The sequence below is a fragment of the Vidua chalybeata genome, chromosome 11, assembly GCF_026979565.1.
Source record: "Vidua chalybeata isolate OUT-0048 chromosome 11, bVidCha1 merged haplotype, whole genome shotgun sequence".
Taxonomy (NCBI): Eukaryota; Metazoa; Chordata; class Aves; order Passeriformes; family Viduidae; genus Vidua; species Vidua chalybeata.
Window position 1 is genome coordinate 6,591,664 of NC_071540.1, and position 27,500 is coordinate 6,619,163.

Sequence of the window (27,500 nt, forward strand, 5' to 3'; positions counted from 1 at the left end):
GGAATGGCAACAGAGTGGGAGCAGAACTGAAAGACGGCAACAGCCAGGAAGAAAATACCATAAAACATTAACTCCTACAGTTTACAAATTCCAGCCAAACATTTGTATGGTCTGGGTGGTTTAAGGGGGGGAAAAAAAAATTTAAAAAAAGGAAAATGGTAGAGTATCTGAACTCTGGGGTTCTATTTCCAGTACAACCACTGAGTTGCTGTAAAACTCAGTTTACCTATTTGACAAGCTTAGTTAATTAATGTTTGTAAAGTGCTTTGAGATCCCTGGATGATAGTGCTATATAGGTATAAAGTATTATTATACTAGAAAGTAAAACGTCCCATAAAATAGATATTGCCCTAAATTCTGGTAAAAGTTAGTGCAATAATGTAAAAAGCTGGTTATGTGCCTACATTAAACCCAGATTTAAAAGCATTAGCACATCACCAATGTGCTCCTGTTTGGCATGTGTTTTATGCCCAATACCCTACTCTGGCACATTAACAATCTGTGTATTCATTTATCAGCAGTACATTTTGAATTGTATATTTATGGCACAGTGCACTTTTCATAGCTGAAAATTAATGAACATGCCTCTCTCGTAACAAACAAGCACCTGTGCTGCATAGTTAGTAATCGGAAACAGATTTATTTTTATTAGTGTATATGTGGGCAAAATTTTTATTTTTTTTAAACTATGGTATGCTAAAAGCTTGATTATAAGAGCATATTCTGCCAAAGGATATCTTTGTTTTATAAACTTCTCCTTATAATTTCTGCCTGTAATATTTTCTTTTCAGATTTAGTGATAATGCCTTCATATAGAATGTAATCATTTGTTTGCAGAGCATACTTGTCTTGACAAATCAAGTTCTGAGCTGTTGCCGACCACGACTATAACAAAATGAAAATCCACAAGTAATGAGGAAGATAGAACTGAATATTTAACCATTTCAGCTAAGGAGAACTTCCCAAATATCTTTTCATATCATTCAGAACTCCAGTAAAAATCTGCATTACCTGGATCAGTTTCAACAAATTAATCCTGGAGATTTCATCAGTTCCTATTTCATCAGTTTTCTTTTTTATTATTTAAGCACAGAGTTTACCCCAGAAATCAAGAAAAGATTTGAAACAACAAACCTATATATATAACTTGAAACATGCTCCTGGCCTTTACTTTTAATCTTCATTTAGCTTCTGACCTGCTGCAGGTCCTCTAAGAGGTCCAGGAATCTTTTCCAGCACCATAAAAAAAGTACAGTCATCCTAGTTAAGTCCACACTATCTTATATATTTATTACTGAATATAAACACCTCCTGGCGGTGTCTTCACACATCTGTGGGCTGGTTGCTCCCTCTGTGGCTCCTTCGTAGCCTGTGGCCTGGTGACTTTTTTGGGGGTTAGAAATTTAAATGGAAAGAACAAAGCGAGTCTTTCATCCCCCAGCTATAACTGAACTAGACCTGTGCACCACTCAGCACAAGATGCTTCAGCTTACGCCAACGCCTGTAATGTCAGAGTCAAATAAAAACCTTGTCATTGATAATGGTGGCAAAAGGGGTAGCTTATTCATTTGTACTTCACAGAGTATCTGTGTGGAAAACAATCCCAAACTATGAAGATAATCAAGTATTTCCAGAGGTGTTAATTTGGGAGCCTCCATTTCATTTTAGTAGACCACAACTTCAAATCCGAACTTGAATATAGACTCTTTCATTGAGCTCTTTAATCAAATTCATTTGTAAATTAAGCTACAAACAACCTGTCAAAGCCCATTAAGACACCTGAACAAAACTCTCCTGGAGAATGCACTGTACACCACCATGCAGTATAGCACATCAAGCCTCAGATCTACACTGCCCCTCTCTGTGGTTTTCTGCAAGACTGTTGGATGCAAACATCCTTTTCAATGGCCTACATCAAACATAGTTTCCTGTTCACGTACAAAGATGGAAATATAACGTAATAATGTTAGAATGCCAGAAAACCTCGCCAAAAATTATTTCTTTTCATTCATCAAACTGATGACCACCTTGCTAATTTTCATTATATGTCCCTTATGAGTTTTACAGTCCCTACAACCTTAGGAACATACCCTGTATGGAGGAAAAAATCAGCATTATTTTATCAGTCATTTATCTCATTCCACAGAAACATCAGCTTCCAAAGATGTAAAGATATATTTCTCAGTATATCTAATATAAAGCTACCTATTAAAAAACACATTAAGAAAAAGCCTGACATATTTTAGTATGTAATTGCAACAAAAATTCTGTTGAAATAAAAAATCGTAGTTGATGCAGAAGCTCTGCAACACTGACCTCCATCAACAGGCTTGCCATTAATTGCCAAATCAGTTCTTTCTCTTGCCTGGCTATGGGGAGAGTAAGTTCTTGCAGCCATGCCCAGGAAAAGCACCAGGCTCAGCTTGTTCACAACCTGGGCCACCAGACACAGAAAATCCTACTACTCCATAATAAGTATCCCATTTCCTCATTCCAAAGGTGTCCAAGCTCAGAAACCAACCCATTTCCCAGCACAGAACCAGAATGGGAAGGGAACAAAGTTTTCCCTCTCAGCTGCTGAGAGCTGAGTGGTGCTTTTCACGGTCTGGTCACAACCCAGCGTGGTGTTTGAGCTGCATTTTTGCTTAGAGCTCAGCGAATCCAGGATTTGGTTTTGGGAAACTTATGTGCTTCATGAGTTGTGAAAGAGTCCCTGGGTTAAACACAGTGGGGTTTTCTGAACACAGAATCTGGGAATGGAAGTAACATGTGGAAATTTTGGGCTCTTTGGGGAAACATGTACAAGGCATGCCTCACTAATAACTCACTATGAACAAAGGCAAAATGTTCCTCTGTCAGTAATGATATCTTCTAAGTTTGGCCTTTTAATACTGATGTCAACAGAAGCCCCATCCGATTTTAAAGGTAGAACATGTTTCAGTAATTTTTCCCACAATTCTCTACCATATTTTATAGCAATAATGCTGCTACAGATATGATGATCTAAGGACGTAAGCACAGCAGAATTTGAAGTAACAGCTTATATTAAAAACTTAACTACCACTAAAACAGCTAACATAACCTGGAAAAGCAGGAATGTATTTCAGGGACAAATGCTTTTTCAAGAACAGAGCAAGCAAAAAACTTCCAGCTCAGTTACTGAAGTCAAGCTCAAAACAATTATTCCCAGTTTATGCTTGTCTCATATTTAATAGTGTTGCTTGATCTGGGGTTATTTTTATTTTTAAGAAACAACATTAATATTCATTTTTAGGGAAAATAACCAAAATGTTAAGGAAATAAATTACTTGTTTTAGTTTTCAAGATACCCATTATAGCAAACACAGAAGCAGTGAACTCGATATGCCTGTGGGGTAATTCTGCCATGACCAGCACTGTGCTATCATGGTGAAAGGCAGACCTGTGTAAACCAACTCAAGTCTGTCCTGCCCCTTACAAATGTTGTGATGAAATGGAAATTTGTTAGAAAGGTCACTGTCAGAGGCTAATCATGGTGGGAATCTAACCATGATGCTACTGATGACCAACCCCTGACAGTCATCCTTCAAAAACTCCTTTACCATCCATTTCTGAAGAAATATGGGTTTCTGTGACACATCTTTCAGTGCTGGAGGATACAGTTAGTAGCTGAAAAAAATGGAAAATTTGCTAAGTAGAGGTAATACCACGCTTATTTTAGTGATATTTCTGGACTTTCTGGATACTTGGGTGCAAAGATATTTTTTACAAAATCCTTTAATTCATAACTAAACAAATTAGTTATTAATTTAAAAGAAGAGTACATTAGAAATGGTTTAGGTCAGTAAAATTTAGAAAGCTTAACTCTCCTTATCCAAAGGCCAAAAGGAATCCTGAAAGGTTTGCATAGTCAATCTTCTGATATCTGCCCACAGGAAGAAAAAAAAAAAAATAACACCACCACTGCACAAAACTTGTACTATCTCCAGTACAAACTATTAATTGCAGTTTTGATAACTGATGATAAAGTGTGAACTACTTCATCTACCACAAACTCAGACAACACTATTTGGATGTAGTTTGGAATGAAAACCATCTACTACCATGTTTCAATTTTAAAAATCAGAGGGGAGGGTCTCAGCTCATTTTCCCTGAGCTCAGCACACCACAAACCATGGCACTGCCACCATTCAGCTCTTGTCCACAAATGTTTATCCACCAGTCTCAAGACATTCAACAAAGACAGCTCATCTGTACTTTAGAGCAGCAGAGACTGGTGCATATAAAGACAACATTACTTGCCAGGGCTTACAGAAAAGTTTGTGGGAGCAAAAAGCTCATTTCATTTTGCTCCCTGTCCTATCCCTGCCCCATGACATCAACAACAACCTTGAAGTCGACTATAGTAGACCTAAATATTTAAAGCCTCATGTTCAACTCATTTCAGCGCATATGACCTGACAGACTGAAGGACAAACACCACAGGTAGAAGTTATCACACAAATCAATACTACTGTGTCACTCCCTACAGAGGCTGTTATATGAAATGCACATTGCAAGGCACTTGCAAAGTTACACTGACTGAAATATTTATAATTGCAGAGTGGACTTGACACAAACGAACATCTTTTAAAAATAAAAATACAATCCTTATTCATAGGCTGTGGTGCAGGTATGAGCTGATGGACCTCTCTATGACCTTGTTTCTAGTCCTTTGTAAGCTTTCCAATTTCCTGCTTTTATCAAGTACCTCTCTTTGTTCTCAAACCCTTTTCAAGGAACTTTTATTGCAGTAATTCCCAGTGCTGGGAAGTTCATCCACTGGCGATGGTTTAGTGAGAGCCCCGCTAAACATTGCTGTTGCATCACAAACCAGGGAATGACATTTACAACTATTTCACTGAAAGTCCTGGATAACAGGAATCCTTAACATAAATTCAGAGAACTTTAAAACACAGAACCTTCTAGGTGAGACAAGTACAAACTGTCAAAAGAGTTAAGTTTTTCAAATCCCAAATTTGGTTTGGGATGACAGAAGAGGGAGAGCTTTTGAGTCTATCTTCAGATAAAATTTGCAAAGGGCTTAATATTTATCACATAAATTTAAACACTTTTATCTTAATAGAATGCAAAGTGCAACAGAGGTTGTAGCAGGTATGTTTACACAGGCACCTCTTCGTCTGTCACAGGGACAGAAAGCAACAATTATTGGAAAGGATTTGAAAGAACAGACAGTTAGAAAACAGAGTAAGGAAAATGGTATCAAATTGAAACTGCATGGACAATTTAGGCTTAAAGAATGTAATTACAGAAACTAAATTATGGGAAATTCTCCTTCTGAGAAAAACAGGGCATGGTCTTTAGTCTGACAAGTGGCCAAACACATTTCTCAGTCTGCTCAAAAAACTCCTTGTAGCACCTGTGTCAAATAGCACTGAAGCAATCCACAGGGAACTGGAATCCAGTCTGTAAATCACAGCACACCTGAGCACAGCTCCCAACACTGACACCATATGAGATGGTTCCTTTTGTTTCTTTGATCAAGAGTCAAGACTTTTATTGTAGATCCAGCAGTGTAGTGAGATAAGCCTGTGACTTTAGTCAGGATGGTTAAAAGCAACTAATTTTTCAGAAGAGCTCACTACTGGCAGCTACTGCTTTTTCAATTGACAATAAGATCCTTAGTCCCTTTGATTTCAGCTGCACAATGAATCTAAGAACATATACATATATATATATATATAGTGGAAATGTATTCTAAAAATACAATTAATAAATGTGTGAAGGTTGAGTAGCACTCACCTGTTGAGTAATGCTATCCACTAAAACTCTCGAACTTCTTCCTATTTAAATAATGAGATACTCCCTGGGTTTGTAGGGCTGCACTACCACAAGTTACACATCAGCCAGAAGCCTTGATGGCTTAAGTTCAGTATCACTAGTACCAGCCATTCCCAGCACAGACTCTGACATTCCCATCGCAGTCAGCCTCACCCAGGGTGATCTCTGACACTGCCCTGGGGTTCCCTCACCCGTCTGCTGTACCCCATCTTCTCATGGACCTTCTGACCAGGCTGGGGGAGAAAGTGCTGCAGCATCTCTGCAGGGCATGAACCTTCTGCCTGGTGCAAGTGTTTCAGTTCTGGGAAATGAGAGGGCTGAAGGCAGCAGAAGCTTTTCTTACAGTTATTTTTGGCAGAGAAATGATTGGTGAAAGACTTGAGAGCATCTTCTGTTTTCAGAGAAGAAGGAGAAGCACTCCTTGCTTGGAGAACTTGAGGAAATTTTCTACCTTCCTCCTCTCCCCAAAAATCTCCCTGTTCTCATCATTGAGTGAACTGGAGACAGCTCACCAGCTCTGTTTTTTCTTCTCCAAAAATAGTAGCTTCGGGTACTCAGAAAAACTCTCAGATATAAAGCTGGATGCTATTAAAATGTTGATTATTTTTCAACAACTGTATTGCACGAAAAGATTCTGAGCTCGGTTTTCTCCCATCTGTAAGTCTAATGCTGCTGTTCCTATGCAAGCAAAGCCCTCCATTCAAAATCAGTCATGTTCTCTACTTTTTCTGTTTTATTATGATCAAAATGCATATTTATACCATTACATAAAACTCATAGAATATGTAAAAGCACATAACCACAACTGCAGTAAAAATGGACCAGAAAAGACTTCAATGATATTAAACTACCAAGTGGTTTAGCTTTTTTCCAGAAAAGAAGTCTCACAATGAGTTTTCTTTGTCCCTTAAATGAGACAATTTTAACATAGTAGTTTGCTGTGCTTTCAGTTTGTGTGTAAACGATGCAACAAAGCATACAATTATTTTTTTCTCACAGAGTATAGTGGAAAGCCTGAAAGAAATTTCCTTAAATTTGATGCTTACCTCTTTCTCCAAAAGAATATTTACCTTTAAAATATTTTTTTTCAAATAAGGAGTTATATTATTGGAAGCAAGGGTTTTAGCATGCACTAAAATGTCATCTAAAGTTGCCAAATAAATACTTACATGCTGCTGATGACTGTTTGTTTAGGAAAAGGAGATTTAGCTGCTCACATGTTCATTAGCACACACAGAGAAATGGATGAAAAATTCTTTTGGTACTTAAAACTGATGCCATGGCCACTGCTTACAAGTATTTCTAATATACAGTGGGTAAAAAGTGAATAATGACCAGATTAAGATATTAAAGGAAAGCAATGATTGAACTTTTTTTTTTTCTTTGAAAGAAATGAAGCAACCAACAAAAATGCCCCTTCTTTTTTTCCTGGTTACTCTGTAAACCTAAAATGCTTGAAGCAGACTGCCTGTTATTTTAGCAAATATGGTGATTTCTGAGCATGCCTGTGCTTTTACATATTTGAGTTTTGCAATGATTCAGGCATTATTGCTCTGTAATAGGTGTGGCTGCCTTTGAAATGTAAGCTCACAGCTTCTGTAGTCAGTGAACCATTGCTGATAGGGCTGACTAGTCAGAGGCAAAACTGGCTAGTTATGAAACTACTATAGTATATTCTTTATCTCATACACATTTAAAGGATTTACCTATCTATCCCACTGCAGACCTACTCATTGAGTAGGAGCCAACAGCATATGATTGTGTTAATTAATCTGCTATTGTGAGTAAAGGAACAGCTGCAGTGGTCTCGTGGATACGTTGTCAAAGGAAAACAATGTAATGTTAAGCTTCTGACTGCATATTCTGTTACAAAGGAGGTTTACGAGAAGTTAAATTCATAAATCACAGATCATTTTTATAATAATAATAAATATCATCTGACCTTTAAAGGAAAGGTTTTAGCATTCTTAATTTCAGTTTGAAATATGTTCTGAAATACGATACTTAAGCTTTAACCCAATTCTTTGTTTTGAAAACAAACATTCCCCAGAAATGATAGGAAATGGTAGTAGCTATAGAAATGACCTCTGACTGTACTAGATACATGCCATTGTAGTTTTAACAAAGATCAGAGCCCAAAATATCAAGTTAAAAGAAGAAATTGTTGGCTTCCATCCAATACCTCTTCTAATAAAAACACAATTTCCAATATTATACAGAAATGCAGAATGAAAGGAACATTCATTACAGGGAAAACACTTATTATTTACATAGGATTTTATCTTTTTTTTTTATATGGAAAAGGGTACAAAAAAGACTTTTTTCTAAGTAAAATAACATAATCACTTTTGTGATTCAAATCTACCCCCTACCAAATCCTTTTGGACAGTATATACATCAATCCTTTCATAAACACCCAAGTGGTGACTGACCCAAAAGAGAGACCAAACAGAATTTTTTTTATGGCTGGCACTTAGAACATAACCATAGAAAATTATGTTAGAAATTCAAGTAGGAAAAGTTTCACAATTCAAAACCACCTCAATTAAATAGGAACCTTGTGCCATGGCCAACAGATTTTGTGAAAACACCTTGAGATCCTTTTAATTCAGAAGTGAATTGTTTTTTGAATGAACAGAGAAACATCTGATACAACCCTTATTTTAAATAACAGGGACCAGATTCTCACTGGGTACAATCAGCAGAGCTCCACTGGCATTCACGTGCTTATACCACTTTACACCAGCACAAGATCTGGTCCAAAAAGTACTATCTGTCAAGTAAACATGTCAAATTATAGAATTCTTGCTTTGTTTTGTTTATTTCTTTTGACAGCTGTAGTTGGCTTTATTGGCATATATGCTTTTGATTAAATTAGCTGCTATTTTATTTCTCTTAAATCTTTCATGCCTGACATCTTTTTCTTTTCTCCTTGTTTCAAAAAATCTGTTAAATCTGTGAAAACTGAGACCCAGTCCAGACCTCTGGTACACTGGAATGACTGATGATTTCAGAGGAACTGTGCCAATTGAAGTCTCTACAATGTCCTGGCAACAAAAGAGATGTTTCACTTCGACTGGAGTGGAACATATAAGAAAGTCTGAAGTAGCTTTATTCACAAGTTTGGATGTGATTTAAAACAAAGAAAGAGAAGGGAACATAATTTTAGATACGAATCACCAGCGTACAGCTTGGTAACCCAGCAGTAACTGTATGGCACCAAACAACAGATTTCAGTCCAACAGCAGCCTCCAAGGAAAGAGAGTAGTGCCAGAAATTAGGACCCCAGTGTTTCAAACACACCAAAGAGATATCATCCAAATTAAAGAGTTGTTCGCAATAAGAATCATTTCATGGCTCGCAAAATGCAATATGACCTGTGGATACCCAAATAAATTAACAAACCTAATAAAATCAGTGGATGTTCTTTGCATTTAGAGAATGTTGTTCTCCAAAGTAAATTGTGGTATTTGTCCATCCTGTATCCTCCAGAAATTATATGCGAGTTTTTAGAACTGCCACTATTATCTGGGCTCATACAAACTGTTATTTAACAGATCTGACTACGCTTTCTTAAAATATGAGCGCACACCTACTTCCTGAAATACACACACACTACTCACCTCAGCTGTGGAGAATTGCCAATAGCTTGCACAAGATCATTAAAACAACACTTTGTGGCTTCAATTAGGCTCTGTGAATTCACCAGAACCATTAGTAATTGGGTCGATGTCTTGAGGTTGATTGGGTTGGGTCTTCATGGATATTTAGTATTGTGTTTCTTTTCTCAAGTCAGAATTCTCAAATAGAACAATTTATTGGACTTTTTAAAGCCTGATTAAAACACTGCTATCAGCTGAGACTTGGTTTGATGTTACCCACTATTTTCATTTGACAAAATATGCCATAATTTTGGAGAAAATCATATATATATTTAAACAGGAAATTACAGCTTTGATTACAGCACTGTTCCTTTCAGGCTAAGAAGAGAAGAATGCATGGAGAGAAGCAAATTCCCTAAGTTTCCATAATGGAAATCTAAAATGTTCCCCGCAAATAATTGCAATGAAGAGGTACATTGGAATAAATATTAAATTCAGTCATGCTTATGACTGGAAGGCCACCCATGCAGCCTCAAAATCAGATATAATAACGTTTTTTCCTGATGCTCTCTTTCCTTAGAGATTAAATGAATCTATTCTGCCAATTAACAACTGATTTTTATCTTGTAACCAGCTTCTCCTGGATGTTAAAACAAGTTCATCAAATTGATGCATATTCCTCTGCAACCAGTCAGCAGGTGGTAGTGAACCTGTATGAGGTGAGAGAGGATTTTATGATCCCTTGGGTGGCCAGAAAAGCAAGTGAACTGGGGGTGCTATTAGGGAATAGCACTTGAACTGCCCATTTGGCTGTTAACCACTGTTAAAGGTCTCTCCAAAACACAGAACATCCTAAATGGAAATAAACTTGTCACCAACAACTGAGACATCCACTCTTTAATTAATGGAAGTGTGAAGGGTGTTGTAGCAATGTGGAGATTGCTTATGGTTATACATCAGTCAACATATCAAATTAGAACTATCCCAGGAGATTCCATCAATTGTCCGAGTTGAACAACTAGTACTGCTTTAGCCATCAGAGTTTAGCAGCCATACTTATTAAAGCTGCCTGCTTAAAAAACTCACACTAATTTCTATTGTAATTGCATCTATTTCAACAGACTGGACATTTGCCATTGTGTGACAGAAAAAGAATGGTCTCAGCCAGTTCAAGAAGAATAATGCAAATACAGAGTTATCAAACTACTTGATAGCTGATACAATAGTACTTTTACTTTGGACCTACCCATGATGAATACTGACTGCAGAAAGATCTGCAGTTTTCTAAAAAAAGAACTACAGAATCCAACTACAGAAACTCAATATAGGCTAGAGTATAAATCACTAGACTGAAACTCAGGAGATGCTCCACTGGCTCTTCCACTGGAATACTGAATGACCTCAGGCAAATTCTTTCGCCTTTCTTGCCTAAGTTTTGCAGACTATGGAATGGAATTAGCAATATTTTACTTCTGCTCAAATTGTTTTGAGATTTATCAATTAAAAAAATATTGTAAAAGCTAGCTGTTTATGTATTAGATATGTAGAAGCTGACCAAATGATGCTAGTTAAGTCTTTTTAGTTGAAATAATGTGTTACTATAATCAGATTTGTCTATCTTCGAATAAAACACAGATCCCTATAGAAAACTTCTACAGAAAGGCAAAATGGACTCTAAAACCAAGGCAGCATAAGGAATGGACACCATCTACAAAGAACCATGCATGCAGAGAAATCTTTAAAGCTTGTGAGCACATACTACCCCAGTGAGTCAGACAAACCTTCCTGAGACATTGTCTTCTAAAAGCAGAGACAGCAAAGTTCTTTGCATGCTCTGCTGGTAGAATAAAGAGGAATCCACTTCTAATGGCTGACTTCATACAGATATTCTGGTAATTGCTCAAATACAGGTATTTGAGCATTTAACTAAATTTGTTAAGACTTACTGTACCCACTGTACTTAGTTTACACAGTCCTTATTCATAAGACCTGATCACAACCTTAGCTAAAACTTGCTTCAAGAGCAACTACAAGGAAAGTCTTCCTGCCAAAGGCCCTCTCAGCAAAAGGACACCTGATTAACTTCGTGGTAGATGTGGCTTTTGCCAGTGTACAAGGGACAAAAGTATTTTTAAAAGAAAATCAGGAAGATTTGTGAATCAACACAGCAGGAAAAAGAACATTAGCACAGATAAGAATATGCAGTTTAATCACTACACAGATACAGAGAGGTAAATAAAAGTATATAATAAAATTAAAGAACAAAGATCTTCACAATTATCATCTTTCCAAAGCCCACTCCCGACCAAATGACACTGTAGGAATAGCTAGTAGTAATGCTACACAATATTTCACCTAGGAGAAGACAAACATTACCACCCAGGAGCTGCTGGTAGATATAAGAATGTCTTAACTTGATGCACTGTGTCTGCTGGGGTAACAAATAAAGACGACAAATTTGGTGGCTTTCAATCTGAAATTTCTCCTTAGTACTAAAATAAATAAATAAATAATCAAAAGAAGACAGCAGTAAGAAAAATACTGATGGGTTTAGACTGTTCAGCTCCCATCCCAAATGAAGATGACAGCTGGGGACTACTGGCAGAACCACGAGAGAATGAGGATTTCCTATCCACAAGCCACTCCACATCCCAGCCCCAGAACAAAACTGATCAGGACATTAGGAAGTTCTTGTCATTAGGCAGTCACCTGGAAACAGATACTGAACAGAGCTCTTCAGCCATTGGAAACACTGGCTGATTGCTGGATATCACTTAGCACTACAAAGTAAATAGCAGAAGAACTAAAACAAATCTCCTAAGGGAAAGGTAAAAAGACAGAAGGAGCATAAACAGTGCTTCCTTTTGAGACTGCAAACAATGAGTGACAGCACGACAGACACCAGGCAGAATGCAGTTTCATTCCTGACAATACAGAATTAAAAAAAATCTTAATGTTTTTAACAGTTTTCACTTAACTCTGGAGATGGAAGTCATCAGAGAAATTGTATTAAATGTGCCATGCATGATCAAGACTTAGCATCTCATAAAGAAACAGATTTAGGGGTTTAATGTTAACCAAAGCCTAAAATCTGTAAACCCTGGTAACCTCCCTTAACCAGGTAAACTGTGACAAACCTGTAAAAGGCTTGTGATATAAAGCCAATATAGATGAGAACAAAGCTTGAACTATTCAGTATCTGAGATCCAAAAGAAAAGGAAGGCTATGAAGATTTGCTGGAAAACCAAAACACGTAGAGTAATACTTTTTAAATCTAATTGCCTAAGCCAGTAGTTTCAGAATGCTATTGGTACAGATGACCAAAATATCTCAAGAACTTTAAAGAGTTGTGAGGCAGAAGAAATTCAATAAAACCCATTGTCATGAGGTGCTAGGGGAAGAGAAACAAAAGCTGCTGCCTTGTCTGTTTTGTGACTTCCTTGAGACAATTCTACTGGCAGATTTTACACCCAAGTACTAACACAGATTACGAGACATCTCGTGTTTCCCCCCTCAGTGCAGGGGACTCCAGGGGGAGCAGCCTGCAGTACAGAAGGCTTAGGACTGCTTGTCTCCTCTGTTCCAGAATAGCAGATTGCTAGAAACCTTCAGTATCCTTAAATATAAATGCATTCTAGTGAAAAATGAAAGAGGTGGCATGCCAGAGCCAAATCCAAAAGGGCTGAGCTTCTTAGATTGTGATTTTGGGCAGGCTGTAGTGAAGAAACCACTGTGCACATAGATATCTCCTGAATATGCCACGCACTATAAGGGAAGTGGGACACACCAGATAAATGATTTGGTAGCTTTTCACCAAGTTGGAGGGGGCTGTCATTTTGGCTGTAGCTGTCTTTTGTAGCTTAAGTTTAGGGTTACTGTATTCCAAAAGCCAACAAAATATGTAAGGGCAGCCCTCAATTATATCCACTTACAGGGAAAAGCCATCCAGGACACTGCTGCCCAACCACTGCAGCATAACTAAGCTCAGAAATGTCAGAAATTCTGGGTATCTGCTCCAACAAAGCACATGTTGGGTTGGACTCCCATAGCCAAGGCTTCCATTTTTATATGGTGCAGCCAGTATCAGGAAAAGCAAGTATTTTCCACACAAAAAAAACCAAAACAAAACACCAAACAAAAAACCAAAATCATCAATCAAATCAACAAAACAAATCTAGCCCAAAAATAAACAAACAAATAAACCAAATTATAAACCCCATTAAGACATGGTGTTTTATATTCACTCAGCTCACTGTTTTTCTGAGTATTTTCACCATTGTGTCATTAAATCCTGTCATAATACCACTTTATTTAAGGTATTCTCTTCATATGCATTAGAACACTCACTCCCTAGAGCTGTTATTCCTGGTAAAACAAGAAATAGGGGGAAATTATTTTTTCCAGCTCTTTATTCCCTTGCTTAGTCACTAAGAGAAAAAACAAACCACATCAAAATTAACAAGGTTAGAAGACAGAGAGGCAGATGAAGGCATGCACAGATCTAGAACCTCCAGACACATAAATGCACACTTTAGATGAGTAGAGAAAAGATCATGTTGAAATAAATATGGCTTTTTCCAGTCTATATCTATTAGTACAGAACAGTCTTTCTGTGTATGGCATTGTCTTGGTCAAATACTTCGAAAAAGCATTTACAAAATTCTCTCAACTTCATAGTAATGTTATCAGAGAATGTATCTATTCTATTTTCTTTTTAAAATCTATTTCTAAAGCAAAATAATTCTTACTGAACTGTGGAAGAAAAAGATCCAAAAGGAATTTTAATTCAATAAATTACAACAATATTATTTAACTTTTTTTTTTTTTATATTGGCAAGTAAAGGAAAGAATATGCCTGTTCTTAATTTCACTTGGTGCCATGATAAAGTAGAAGCACTGCAGAGTGGTAATCGCAAGAGTAATTTTAACTGCACACTATAATATGCTGGAAGTGACTTACAATGGCATCATTATGCAAAGTCTATTATATTTGTCAAAGCCTTTTAAGTAACAGCAATGGAAACAGTGAGAAGAATAGCAAGATGGGCCATCAGATGAAGAAGGAATCTTATGCTATGGAAAAATATTTGCACACCTCTTTTTGAATCCTCTCATGATAGTTTTAATGTTAGGGCTTCTGCAGGGAAACAAACACTTGTACTGATTATATGGGTCAAGACTTGTTTTTTAGGAGATCACACCCCACTATATGAAATTACAAATTTGTAAGACTGTGCAGAACCACTTAAGCAGCTATTCTTAGAAAAAAAGATTCTTATCTGATCAAACATTTCTTGGTACTTTATGAAGTACAAGTCAAAGGACATTAAGAATCACAGAAGAGAGACTGTTTAAAATACAGGACACCTAACCACTCATCTGGATTATACTATCCAGAATCACTACCCAAATGGAAAAAGCATGTCCATTTTTAAAGTAGCATTAGTACACAGTGATTTTTTATGGCATCAGCTAGAAAAATTATTCTGGTTTACCAATCACAATACTTTCTATCCCAGCCTATTATTTCTGCAAACCAGTAGCTCAAAACCACATATCCAACTGTTTAGAACTTGTGAAGAAATGTCTTAAATGGATGGCATCTTAGTATCTCTTACCAGTATTTAATGTAAAAAAAATTACACAAAACATAAAGTAGTCTGATCAATTAAGCAGGAAATTGGGGATGAGAGAGTCCTTCGAGATCTGTGCATTAAAGACACTTGGAAGAACTTGTATTATTATTCTGGAAAGGATTTTAAAGTATTACAAGAAGACAAAATAAACCATATTATTAAATCCTCTGAAATACAACAGGTTTCAGAGGAAGAAAAGCATTGTAGGAATATTGCAAGAAGCAGCATGAGAAGGGTTACAGTCCCTCTCAGTTTTTAAAGCCATGCATCCAATCATGGATACACAGGTGTGCACCTTCCTTTCACATTTTGTAATAACGTTAAGTCCCCCTAACAGTATGTTTAAAGTCAGTATGTCCATACTGAAAGGAGTTCCAACCATATACATACAAGAAATGACAGAGGAGGCTTTAAAAGATGGACCTGCTAAATTTTCAGTCGAGCCAACCCTCAAAATTCATTTTCCATTGCAATTTACAGAATGGAGACTCACAAAACTCATAGATATGTTAGTCCCTCACTTCTCCTTTAGCATTTACATGCATTTCAAAAAGTGTGGTTTTTTTAGACAAAAATCTTTTTCTTTACATTTAACTCTATGTTTCTTGTTCAATTTAAAAACAGCAGCAAAATTAAACATTTTCTTACTGAAAAAACTACTGACTGCAAGCATTGTAAACATCAGCAGCTACTAAAGACATCTAGATTTCATGTCCCAGTTGTGTGATCCAGAATCCTAATTTGTCTAATAGACAATATAAGCAAAGCAAAACTGCACTGCAAAAATGTGAAATACCAATTGAACTGCTTTTTCTTAACTTACCTTTTATGGCCCAAAGCAGGGCCTGAGATCTGCACTCCATGCTCCCACCACCTTTTGGGTATAGCAAAATCCAGTCATGGAAACTCTACTTAGACAGAATCAATTCTTTCCATACTTAATATAAAATAATGTGAACTAAATATATCTGATATTCTTTTCCATTAGATCCAGTACTCCTGAAAAGCTATGGCAGAATTTGCATTCAAGATGCTGACCAATAATGAGCTTTTTAACTTACTGTGGCAAATAAAACTTTGTGCCATATGGCTGATTAGAGATATTCTCTCTCTTTTTCTTCTCCTCTAAACAGCTGGGTGAATAACAACAAGCAAAAGACAGTCAGCAGCTGCACACTGTTATCATTACTTTGATACTGCTTGAAGGAATCTAAGGCTTCCACAGGTATGCACCTGAGATTAGAGGCAAAGAATTTTCCTCTCTAAATATGAGAGGAAACAGCTATGGGAGTTATAATTATGTTTTACAGGTGTCATCAGAACAATGCTTCCAAATTTTACCCAGAACAAACATACCCTCTTTCCATTTTGTGATCGAATTTTTCAAAGACCTTCAGGGAAAAGATATTACTGTACAAAGGCAACAACAGTGAGTAAATAAGTATAAAGGCAAACACTTCTATTGCAGACTTCCCAACTTTATCTATTTCACCCATGCAACTTTAGTAGTGATCCAACAGGATCTGCAAACAGAGCATTAACTGTTCAAGCCCTGTGTTTGATTACTGTGTACCAGGGATGCCCAGGCTGGAATGGCACAAGTTGGCAATGGGAGGAAAATTAATGAGCCACATGCCTCTGGCTCCTCATGAGTCAGAAGGTATTTGGAAATGATAATGGCTGAAGGAACTTCACCTGATATTACCTTCTTTGCACCCAAAGTTTTGTGGCCACAGGAATGCCTGAGCGGAGTGTCAGTTGCAGCTGGGCTGAGTGGGAAGAGGGAATTTGGAACAGGCAGAACATGCTGCAAAAGCAAGTTACATTGTGGACACCTCTCTGGCCACACAGCTCTTGCCTCGCTTCTACCATCCCATCTGAAAGGGAATGTAATTGATAGCTCTGAAGGCTAACATATTTTAAGTCTTTCATTGCTGTTTTATTATAAAAAAAAAAAAAAACAAACAAAAAAAAACAACAACAAAAAAAAAAAAAAACTAAACTAAACCACAAACCGCTGTGATAATAAAGATGTTTATGAGACAACTGCAGCTGTGTTACCTCCTCTCCCTAAGGTAAGTGACCCCACCTGTGGAAGGAAAGAAGGCAAAATCTGTTTTCAGCTTTCTCCTTTAGAGAGCTAGAGACTGCATTTGGGTTTGGAGTTTGGAGACTATCAGGATAAATTCTCAACTTCTTTGGATGGTGATTCTTCCTTCTCAACTTCTTTGGATGGTGATAAGTGCATGGGAGGAATATTTCACAGAACAGCACAATTAAAGAGAACAATACAGTATCTATAAGAAAAGAGTTTTTTTTCTAGGATATGTTTATATTTAAAAAGACATTAGGATGATTCTCATCCAGTCATCATACTAAAAGTCACCACTAGAGCTTCGCACTCAGTCACAGAGTTGAGAATTTTGAGAGTTCATAATAAAAGATGTGAAAAGCAGCACAAATCAAAGGAATAGTTGTACAATTTTCACAAGCTACTATATTGTCTCATGTAACTCATGAATAGGAAAAATAAAACCCATTGGGTATATAAGGTTTCCAGCTAATCAGGGAATGACAATTACAGTGCAGCACTAATTGTGGTCTTTGTGAATATTGAAGGCCTTTTTCTATGCACATAGATACATTTTCAGGACAGAAACCACCCTTTTATTGTTGGAAAGCACCTAGAAATCTCTGGACACTACTCTACCAGCAGCTGTGTTATTTTTCTTTAAGTTTAAATTATTGCACATGGCTATCGTTGCTAGGTAGGACTTGGCTTCCAGCTTTGTAACACTGATGGCTGAAGTCTAGGCTGAACTAAGAAACAGGCAAAAATTCAGAGGTGAAAATTACCTCTGTGGGGGTGGTTTGTATTTGTTAATGCCTTTTAAAAATTGTCTTGGATATTTGCTTGAGCAAGGTATTGCCAGTCTCTGCTCTCCAGGCATCCTAGCACTTGTACTCTTGTTGCTTTCAAGTTCAGTGTCACCAAGATACTTTCAGGCAACAGATCATCTAATAAAGAACAATATGATGTCAGTGTGTAATGACTTCTTGAGAAAAAGAGTGATGTTATTCAGCAATACAAAGAGACAGTCTCACTTTCTTCTCAGATAAACAACTTGGTAATGAAAGATTTTTTTAGAGGTATAGAACAACTGAAGGAAATTTAAAGGGGCATAGCAACTTGTATGTTAAGAAGCCCAAGCACCCACATTTTAAATATTAATAACAGACAGAGCCACTGATTCCATTTCTATTGACAGGAAATTAAAAAATAAACACATAAAAATTCAGACGAGGATTAAAAAAAACATTTTCCAGTGACAGACGCTGAAGAAAGGAGTGTTTCTCAAAACACAACATTTGCAGAAAAGCAGTAAAATTTATCACTATGCTCATATTTCTACTAAACTCACAGTTGATGTAACTGATTACAATATAGTAGATGGCACTGGTACCTTGTGCAGGATTAGAAGTTTAAAACTACAAATGCTACAAGAATGTACCTTAATAGGCACACAATGCACAGCAGTCAAGCAGTGTCAGGAAGGCTTGAAGTGTACCTGTCTTACATTTCTTTCTTTTCTTTAAGTCCTCTACACTGTCCGACACTGCTAAACATCTGTACTGTAAATGCAAGTCAGGTCCAAATCCCCGAATATCTTTACATTTTTTAATTCACTAATGCTACCAGCACTCTGCATGTAGCAAAAAGATGGTCATTACAGAAAGATATCATGAACCATTTTTAAATAGAACATTTACATTTACCACAATCTTATTGCTAGTCTTGGTTTTATTCTTTAATAGTGCTAAATAGTCACTCGGGAAAGCAAGTTCTGTACAAACAGTACACACACAAGCTTAATTCTTCTGCAACTTCAGACAGGAGTGCAAAAGGCAAGCTGGAGTCCAAAGGCAAGGATGTAGAGCTCTGATAAATCCGATGCAAAGCCTAATCTGTCTTTTTTCTGTACAGTCTGTGGAATACTGGAAAGGGAAGCAAACACACCAGCAAACATTGCACATTACTTGTCTCAGGGGAAGTTCTGAATTTTTGATCACTCAGTCACAGATAACCAAAGGAAGAACCTTGCAAACCGAAAAATTTCAGGGCAGGTCATCTATTTCTCCATCTCTCTCCCTTCATATAAGCTGCATTCCAGCTTCTCAGCAGGCTATGTTATAAATGGTAAGAGTCTAAGAAACTAGTAGGGGCAATATTTATGTCACTGAAAACTATTTCTAATGTTACTTCTGTGCACGCTTTGTTTTAGTATGCAATGGAGTGGATGGACAGCTTTTGTGGTTTCCTCTCACTCCAAAGTGCACTGCCTCTTTCCTAGTGCACAATCTTGCAAGTTTTTTAGAGAAGTGACATTCTTGCTGTTGGCACTGTCACAGGCAGACAAACCCAGTTAGCTCAGTGATAACTGCCTACTGAGTTTGATCATTGGTGTGAGACAGGGTTGCACTGACAAAGCACCAACCACAAACCTAGAAGACTCTTAGTTCACACTCTTGCCCTTCTAATTTATACTTCAAAAGATGATATTAACTGGTATTAGAAGAGAAAAATATTCTATTTTAAATTCATAATTTTAATAACCAATTAAGAAATAATAGCAGAAAATAAAATAAAAAAATTAACTATAAAGTTAGCTGGCAAAAATAAAACATATAAAACACCTACATAATAACCCTTTCATGCTCAGAAGCTGTGGTTAAATGATCAGAATTGTACAGTGTTACTTTAAGATCATGAAGAGTTGATGAGGCTGGTTGAGAAAAGCATGAACAGGGCCTCCTGCTTATTGTGCACCTGGCTCAAGCAGTTTCAGAGGTCTCATGGCCCAGTGCTGTTCCAGTGAGGCACAGGAGAACATCAAGCCTCTGTACCAGCCAAAAGCCACACTCCCTTCACTGTGAAAAAGAACACTTGTTATAAATCTGTTTCATTAAGGAGATAAGGGTGTGCACAAAGATCCTCTGATGAAGGTCAGAGAGCCTTTGCTGCTGCCTCAGTACGTGGAGGAGGAGGGCCAAAGTGTTTGTTCTACCTCTTTTTCAATTATAAATTCTGACAGAGTAACAGAGACTCTCATTAAGCTCCATTAACATATTGACTTACACATCCCTCAGGATTCAAATGAAGGAGAACATGGGACATGCAACGCATGTATGACCAAAGTCACCAAACCCTGTCCATAACATGCAATTGTTCCATCCCCTTGGGACAGACCAAAATTTATAATACAAAAGGGAGGCTTCAGGGTACAAAAGGCTGGAGGAAGAAAACACCTCTGGAGGAGGAAAACATCTCTGCCTGCTCAGGACCAGCCAGCGGACTGTCTCTCCCCCTCTCCTGAAGGGACGCCTTTAGGTGAGCTTTGCGTCTCCAACTGCGTTGGAGTTCACTCGGGAATATTCTATTTATATAGATATATATAGGTATATTTATGGCTATGAGAGTCTTACTGTGTGCTTTCTGCCATGACGCACATCAGCACTCTGTAGCCAGTGCATTTGCCACTGGCAGTTGGGAACCTGCTTTCCTGTTGTTGCAATAAACCTTCAATAAGCATTTGTGAACCTGGATCAGGCACAATCCTTATTGAACAAGACCAGACTCATGGTACTGGATTGATAACTGCACTATCAGCACTCCTGTACTCCTGCAAGCTCTTTTGAACTCAAACAGAGCTCGAGGGTTAAACTGGCTGAAATGAAGCCCAGCCGCACCCAGCCCCTCTGATCTCTGAGGACTGCCTGGGACACAAGGGGGTTTATTTTCTGCTAAATACCCTTAATGCAACAACAGCTCACTCATCCTTCCACAGTACAAATGTCAATTGATATTCATATTATCCCTCAGAAAATAGTCCAACTGTCCCACAATTTTTTATTTTTTTTTTTTCATAGAGGAGTCAGATTACAAGGATACTCATTTTCTGGTAGTATTTTAAGAGCAAAAACATTATTCCTTCAAGGTATAAGTACAGTTACAACCTATTTCCTTTAATCCTTTTTCTTTGGTATGATTCCACATCTGAAGCTGACAACCAACATTATGCAGCTGATTAAATCTAGTTAAAGATACAAGTAAGGAAGCCACTTTCTCTACTTAATATATAGAAATTACATAAATTAATCAGCTCAAATGTGGGTTGTCTTTTTTTTTTTCATTTTCGTATGAAATGTACAGAATTATTTTAAATTGATCTGATAAGTTTCATTTTGTTTTTATTATATTACCTATCCATCAATGACTGTTTTGAAAATTACTGAATGGAACCCAGTGCCTGAAATGATCACTATTAAAGAGTCTGCCCTATTTATTTATTTTTTTTTTAATCTGACCTTTTGTATCTTTATTCTCAATACAGTAATCTTAATTTTCTTTTTGGTTTGTCTCCTATGGACTTTTCTGCGAACACAGCAACAATGAAAACAGAGAGTTTTGAAACACTACCTTCTGTACTTGCCAAAATTTACTTTACACTTTAAGAAAGTCCTGCTACTTAATGTCTGGTATTTTCTTTGGCTACAGAATCCTTTGAAATTCTGACTAGAGCTGTGAAAACCCAGATGATGAACAAGCACAGTAGTGCAGTGTATTGAGGATTTAACTTCAAAAAACTTCCCAAGTTTCCTAGGCTCACTAGCCTCATCAAGCTAAATTCAAGTCAGCAGTGCTGTTCAAATACAAGTCAGGAAGTAACAAAAATGTTTATTCAATCAGAATTCTTCCAATAGAAAGCATAGGAGCTTAATGCCAGTCAAGGGCAGAAAATGACTAAAAGCCCAGTAAGACAACATCACTGGATCACACACTCGCACTCACCTACCTTCTAACTGAGGTACCTGGACATCCTTTGTTCACAGTAAAAAATGTACTTTACAAACACTGTAAATTCCATGTTTTACACTGTAAAAAATTTCAATTCAGTTCCGCTCAAGTTTGGCTGATAAAAGATCATTTCATGCACTTTTGGGAAGAAGCAATATGAAACTAGTGCCCTACACACTCCAATTCTCCACAGCTTTGCACAATCATTTATATTTTTGCAAAACACGTGTAAACTGACACAAAGTGCTACCGTTCTGATTTTTCTTTATTTCCCACTGTTAGGAGGAACAGCTTAAAAACAGAAGACTGAGGGGAAGGACTGAAAATCACTCAAGTGACCTTGCAACTGGGAATAACCCTTGATAAACCAGTGTGAACAGCACAGACCAAGTTTAACAGTGCCTGCATCTCCACTTCTGTGCCCCTGCCTGGGTGGTGATTCAGGGATCCCTGATTAGAGAGGTAACAGAAATAAAACTGTTCTTTGTTTTCGAGCCCTGACTTGGTGGTTATCCCAGCTGCCTGCCTGTGCCCACTCCCACATTTGTCACAGTTCTCAGGATCTGGGAACAACCATGTCGTGGCTAGCAAAAAGGTCAAAAAAGCTGAATAAGTTGAAAAAGTTGAAAAAGTCAGGGGCCAGAGAGGCTGTGGTGGTGAATCCCCACATTCCAGGATGGCCCAGCACCGAGCGCTGGACCCCCGTGGCCGCTTTCCTTGCCACAATGGCTAGTCCGGAGACATGGCCCGAAATAGACGACGGCGTGGTGGTGAGCCCCCACAGGGTTGAGATCGCCATGCGCGGGCTGCCCTGGAAAGGGGCATCCAAGTCTTCCCGCAAGCTGGCGGGGAGGCTGGGGTGGCTCCTGGCCACGGGGCTGAGGGCTCTGGACCGGGAGGTGATAGCGCTGCAGAGCAAGGTGAGCGAGCTGGAGCTGCTCACCTACGCCCAAGCCCGCGACTGCGAGGCGATAGCGCTGCAGAGCAAAGTGAGGGAGCTGGAGTTGCTGACCTACACCAGAGCTCTGGAATGTGAGGTCACCGCGCTGCTGGGGAAAGTGAGAGAGCTGGAAAGGGAAGTTGTGACTTTACGGGCTGCAAAGATGATTGCACACAAAGTAACCACCACTCAAGCAGAGCAGTGCTATGAGCAGCAATGCACTATACAGCAGCTGCTGTCACCCAAGCATAAATATGTGGAAAATAAGGTGTTGATCTCCCAAGTTCGTGCTCCAGCTATGATATCTTCACGGGATCCTAAGGAATGGGATGGAAATCTTTGGGGTGAGTACTCAGACTTTGAGATTGAGATTTAGCCAGATTTAGCAGATGGTGGGGTGGCATAGATCACACATATTTACACTCTGAAAGAGTTCCAATTATGCACTCCTAGACAAGGAAATCCTTTTAAATTAGAAATAATAATTCTAGATTATATAGTCTCATGGGGATTGTGGCTGATGACTGGACCAAACAGCAAAAAAAAAAAAAAAAATCTGTAGAATCTTGGTCCCAGTTATTCCAAGGCACTGCCATACATTATACCCTGATGGAAAAATGAATTAAAGATGTAGCTTGGGCACTGCAAGAAGCTGAAAGAATTACAGGCCAAAATAGCATGACTGTACACCTTCAGTACAAAACACAGTGAGGACCAAAAATCTTTAAGATGGTGGCTTTCCCAAAATATTACCCACAGAGGAAATGGAATTGTTTATACCAATGGATTGTGCAAGCTCTTAATCCAGATGTGCTCATTCATATAATAACTTCTGACAATGTGGTATGATTGTCCCTATCTTCTTCCTTTTATTCTATACCCTCTATTAATATATTCTCAAGTGCTTGTACTTCATGTATCTTTGATTACTTCCTGTGCCTTATCTAGGGAGGATGCACTAGAACTATGTTACTGGTGTCACAGACCAAACATCCAGTCAAAGTTCCATCTGAAATAGCACAAGCCACACCTCTCCAACCTGTGTGGCCCATTACCCAATCTCCAGTTACCAGACCTGGAGTAACATTAGCTGAAGGAGCTGGAGCAACCACATGTGTATCACTGGACAGAGATGACACTCCTGTTTTCATCCACAGGCTGGCTTGTTGTGCTTTTTAGGCTTGTAGTGTAAGCACATATCTTGGATACAATTCTGCAAAATCAATATGTAAATACTTTTGTGTGGTTGTTTTTTACTGTAACTAACTTGTCATTATTCTTTCTGGGAAGTGTCTGTAGAGCAGGTGGCGCGTGCCCTCGTGTGAGGTTTAACTTGGATATCCAATGCAGCTATTCCCTTATATTTGGGAATAACTGATGCACACTGTGGAACCTTGCAACACTGGTTACTGGTGAACTACATCCCCCTTCAACATCATGGACTCTGTTCTGAGTTTGAAGGCTTGTTCTGCTTTGACCTGGCTGCAGAACCGCTTGGCGTGGGGGATCTCATTCTGTATCTCAAGGACAACAAATCACAACCTACTGGTGGTGCCTGACAGGAGGGGTGGGACACTTGACTCAGAGCATTATAGGCTTATTTGTTTATTCCTTTTCCCCTATGCTTAAGTGCCTCTGTAAATCCCCATCCCACATCTCCAGCCATAGCAGCAGCAGTCTCTTGAGCAAGGGGGTGGAAATTTGGGAGGAATGGGTTAAAAAGCGGAAGATTGGCGAGGAGGACTGTAAATGGCTCAAGTGACCTTGCACCTGGGAATAACCCTTGATAAGCCAGTATGAGCAGCAGCAGCCAGTGATCCCCTGGCATGGACTGATTTTAACAGTGCCTGTGTCTCCTCTGGCATGCCTCTGCTTTGGGGAGTCCCCGGTTAGCAAGGTAGCAGAAATAAATTTACTCTTTGCATTCTGTCTCTGAGTCTGTGGTTGTCCTGGCTGCCTGTGTCAACTCACACCCCCACTCACTGTGCAGAGGTGTCAATGCCAACACACCACACAGGGGAGCAGAGAATTAGGCTCCACAGTCTCTGAAGACACATTAGTACAGGCTCCTGTGAAAGAATAAGCAAGGACACTGAAACCACTGAGGAAAAGAACAATAATGTTTTTCATTGATAATGCTATACATGTTCTTAGTAATGAGTCTCTCAACTCACTCTAAGTAAAGCAATTGGCATGTTCTTTAGATAGAGCAACAGTACAAATACAGCTGTGTATATCTGACACACAAGCGTTTGATTTTGGACTTGCTGAATGTTCAGATAGTTGATGAGATCACTTCACTGTTGCTGCACATAAAAAGCAAGGTATCTGCAGCATGCCTAATTCTGACACTAATCACTCTCCTCAACCAACTGAGAACCTGCATCAGGGTCACTCCTGTGCATCTTTTTTTTGCCTTCAAATATATGTGCAAAAAATTGCTATTCACCACAGGGGAGCTGGGAGGAGAATGCCTGGGAATTGATGGGCATCAATTGTACCCACAGCTGTGAGTTCTTCAGTTCTGGCTGCTGCAAACATACTTTCAGGTCTTTTCACAGTTCTTTCAGTGCAAAAGAAATGGAGCCTATTCCTTGGTGTTATTTCAGCAGCCTCCCTGGCTTCAGTTTCTCTCCCCAAGTTCAGACAACTACTGAACCTGTCACCTATCTGAAAACTGGGAGTAGAACAAGAAAGATAGTGCAATCCTGCCATCAGGCACTCTCTTAAACAGACAAACTTGCTCTGCTGAGTTTTTATATAAAAGGTGGGGCAAATGATGTTTGGTGGGTAAGTAAGTAACATGGATTCCCTTGTACCATAGTATTTTCATACCTTTCCATTGCCTGGATTTCACAGCTACCACTGTGCATCGTCCAAGTCATATGGCCTTGTCCCTTTAGTGCCACTGAAAGTGAGCTTGGTTTTCACTGCAAAGTATCAGTATGTTCAACAATGAGACTTAAAAGAAATTGCCAAGCAGTCAGTAATAGAAAGTGTTCTGTATTTGTCCACTACTCCTGCTTGCCCTTTTCAGTAATGTCCACTTTCATTCCTTACCCCCTTTTCAAACAAAGTTCCCCATAATTATACTATAATTATACCATCAAAAAGTCAGCATTTACACACAGTTACTACTGAGCAGCATCTGAGCAACCACAGTATTATTTCTACACAGAATAGGAAATAACTGTGGTGACACTGATACCATTGAGTGGTAAATGTGGTTCTATGTTGCCTTAGAGTTCTTCACTGTAATGGCACCATACCTGTTTTAAGTTATTTTCAGTGACAGAATAACAAGTAATATATTAATCATAGTAGATATCTACTTGATTAAAGATAAATGCACATACCACATACCTAGACCCATAAGATCCATAAGATTAAAAGAAAGGCACTGGAATATACAAAATAACAGTAATTTCACCTTCCACTTCTATAATTTTTCCTCTTTGCAAATATGGCCTCTTTATAAACCCATCTATTTCCAGTTGCTAATCAAAATCAAAGATGTTCTGTCCCTTCATTGAATTCTCTACAAATTATGAAAAATGGCTGTTTGCTTTTCTTTTGTTCACAGAAATCTTTGAATCACCTTTTGGTCTCAGTCAGATCATACCTGGTATTCCATAAATCTCCCAGGAAAGGGGGAAGTACTTAAGACGGATGCTTAAGACATTTCAGAAAGTCTTTTCAGATTTGCTTCTATCTCTCTCTGAATAGTTTTGTTAGATCATTAAAAGGGAAAAATATGCAGCTTTTGATAAATAGGCTACTCCCCTACCTTGGTGTTAGATAAGATGTGAGTAGACCAGTTTTCAATTACGTTAGAATATGATATATGTGGTAAGGCATTCCTTAAAATGTGATGAAGAGGTCATCTAAAAAGAGACAGAGGAGGAAAACATGGCTAGAACTCAAGAGAGAAATGAACAGGAAGCACAGCTGACAGTATGAGTGTATAAATCCCACTTACAGCCCTTCTTACAAAGCACATTTAAAAAATAAATAGCAGTAACTCTACTGCACATTTAGTGATTTTTCTTGGGAGATCCTTAACATTAACACTGCAGTGTCTCTGTTGCTCCAGAAAGATCAGAAATGAGCTCAAAACACCAGACATGGCCCAGAAGTCCCATCCTTACTTCTGCCTCTTAGTCTTTAATTTAATATTTAAACAAGGCACAAAATATTGCTACTCTACTGAGTGACTAAGGCTGTCCATCACTGAGCTCCTGGGAATGTCACACTCCATGTGACTGCTGTGCACAAACAGAAAATACCACAGTGCTATATCACCCTCTTCTTGGACCTCTGCCTAATGTTTCCTTCCCACTCACTCTTGATAACACTCACTGACATGCTAGCCTGTGAAACTGCAGCCAGGCTCCTGGGAGTCACTGGAAGCCCAAAGTAAGAGTCCCACACACTGAGACTGTCCAACTGCAGCCAGCCCAGGCAGCGAGGGCTGAGGGTGCAAGGAGGGAGCCTTCATCACAAATAAGGGAGAGCACTACGTTGGTACAGTCAGCTAGATCAAGTCATGACTAGTAAAGATGCCACAAATCAGGCTGGATTTGCTAGTGATAAGGGTGAAAGGAAGCTCCACAGATGGGAAGAGTGTTAGCTGGAGTCTTCTTAAA

The 27,500-nt window shown here is 38.5% G+C and overlaps 2 protein-coding genes across 2 annotated transcripts in view; one reads left to right on the forward strand and one right to left on the reverse strand.

The window, feature by feature from the left end:
• ZNF536 (zinc finger protein 536) overlaps positions 1–27,500 on the reverse strand; it is a 184,226-nt gene that overhangs the window by 147,888 nt on the left and 8,838 nt on the right. The gene's annotated exons all lie outside the window — the stretch shown is intronic.
• On the forward strand, positions 20,137–24,783 carry LOC128793819 (uncharacterized). Its single transcript, XM_053953233.1, has 2 exons — positions 20,137–20,447; positions 22,197–24,783. Exon 2 carries the CDS (start codon positions 22,490–22,492, stop codon positions 23,228–23,230), a length of 741 nt encoding a protein of 246 aa, XP_053809208.1. The 5' UTR covers positions 20,137–20,447; positions 22,197–22,489; the 3' UTR covers positions 23,231–24,783.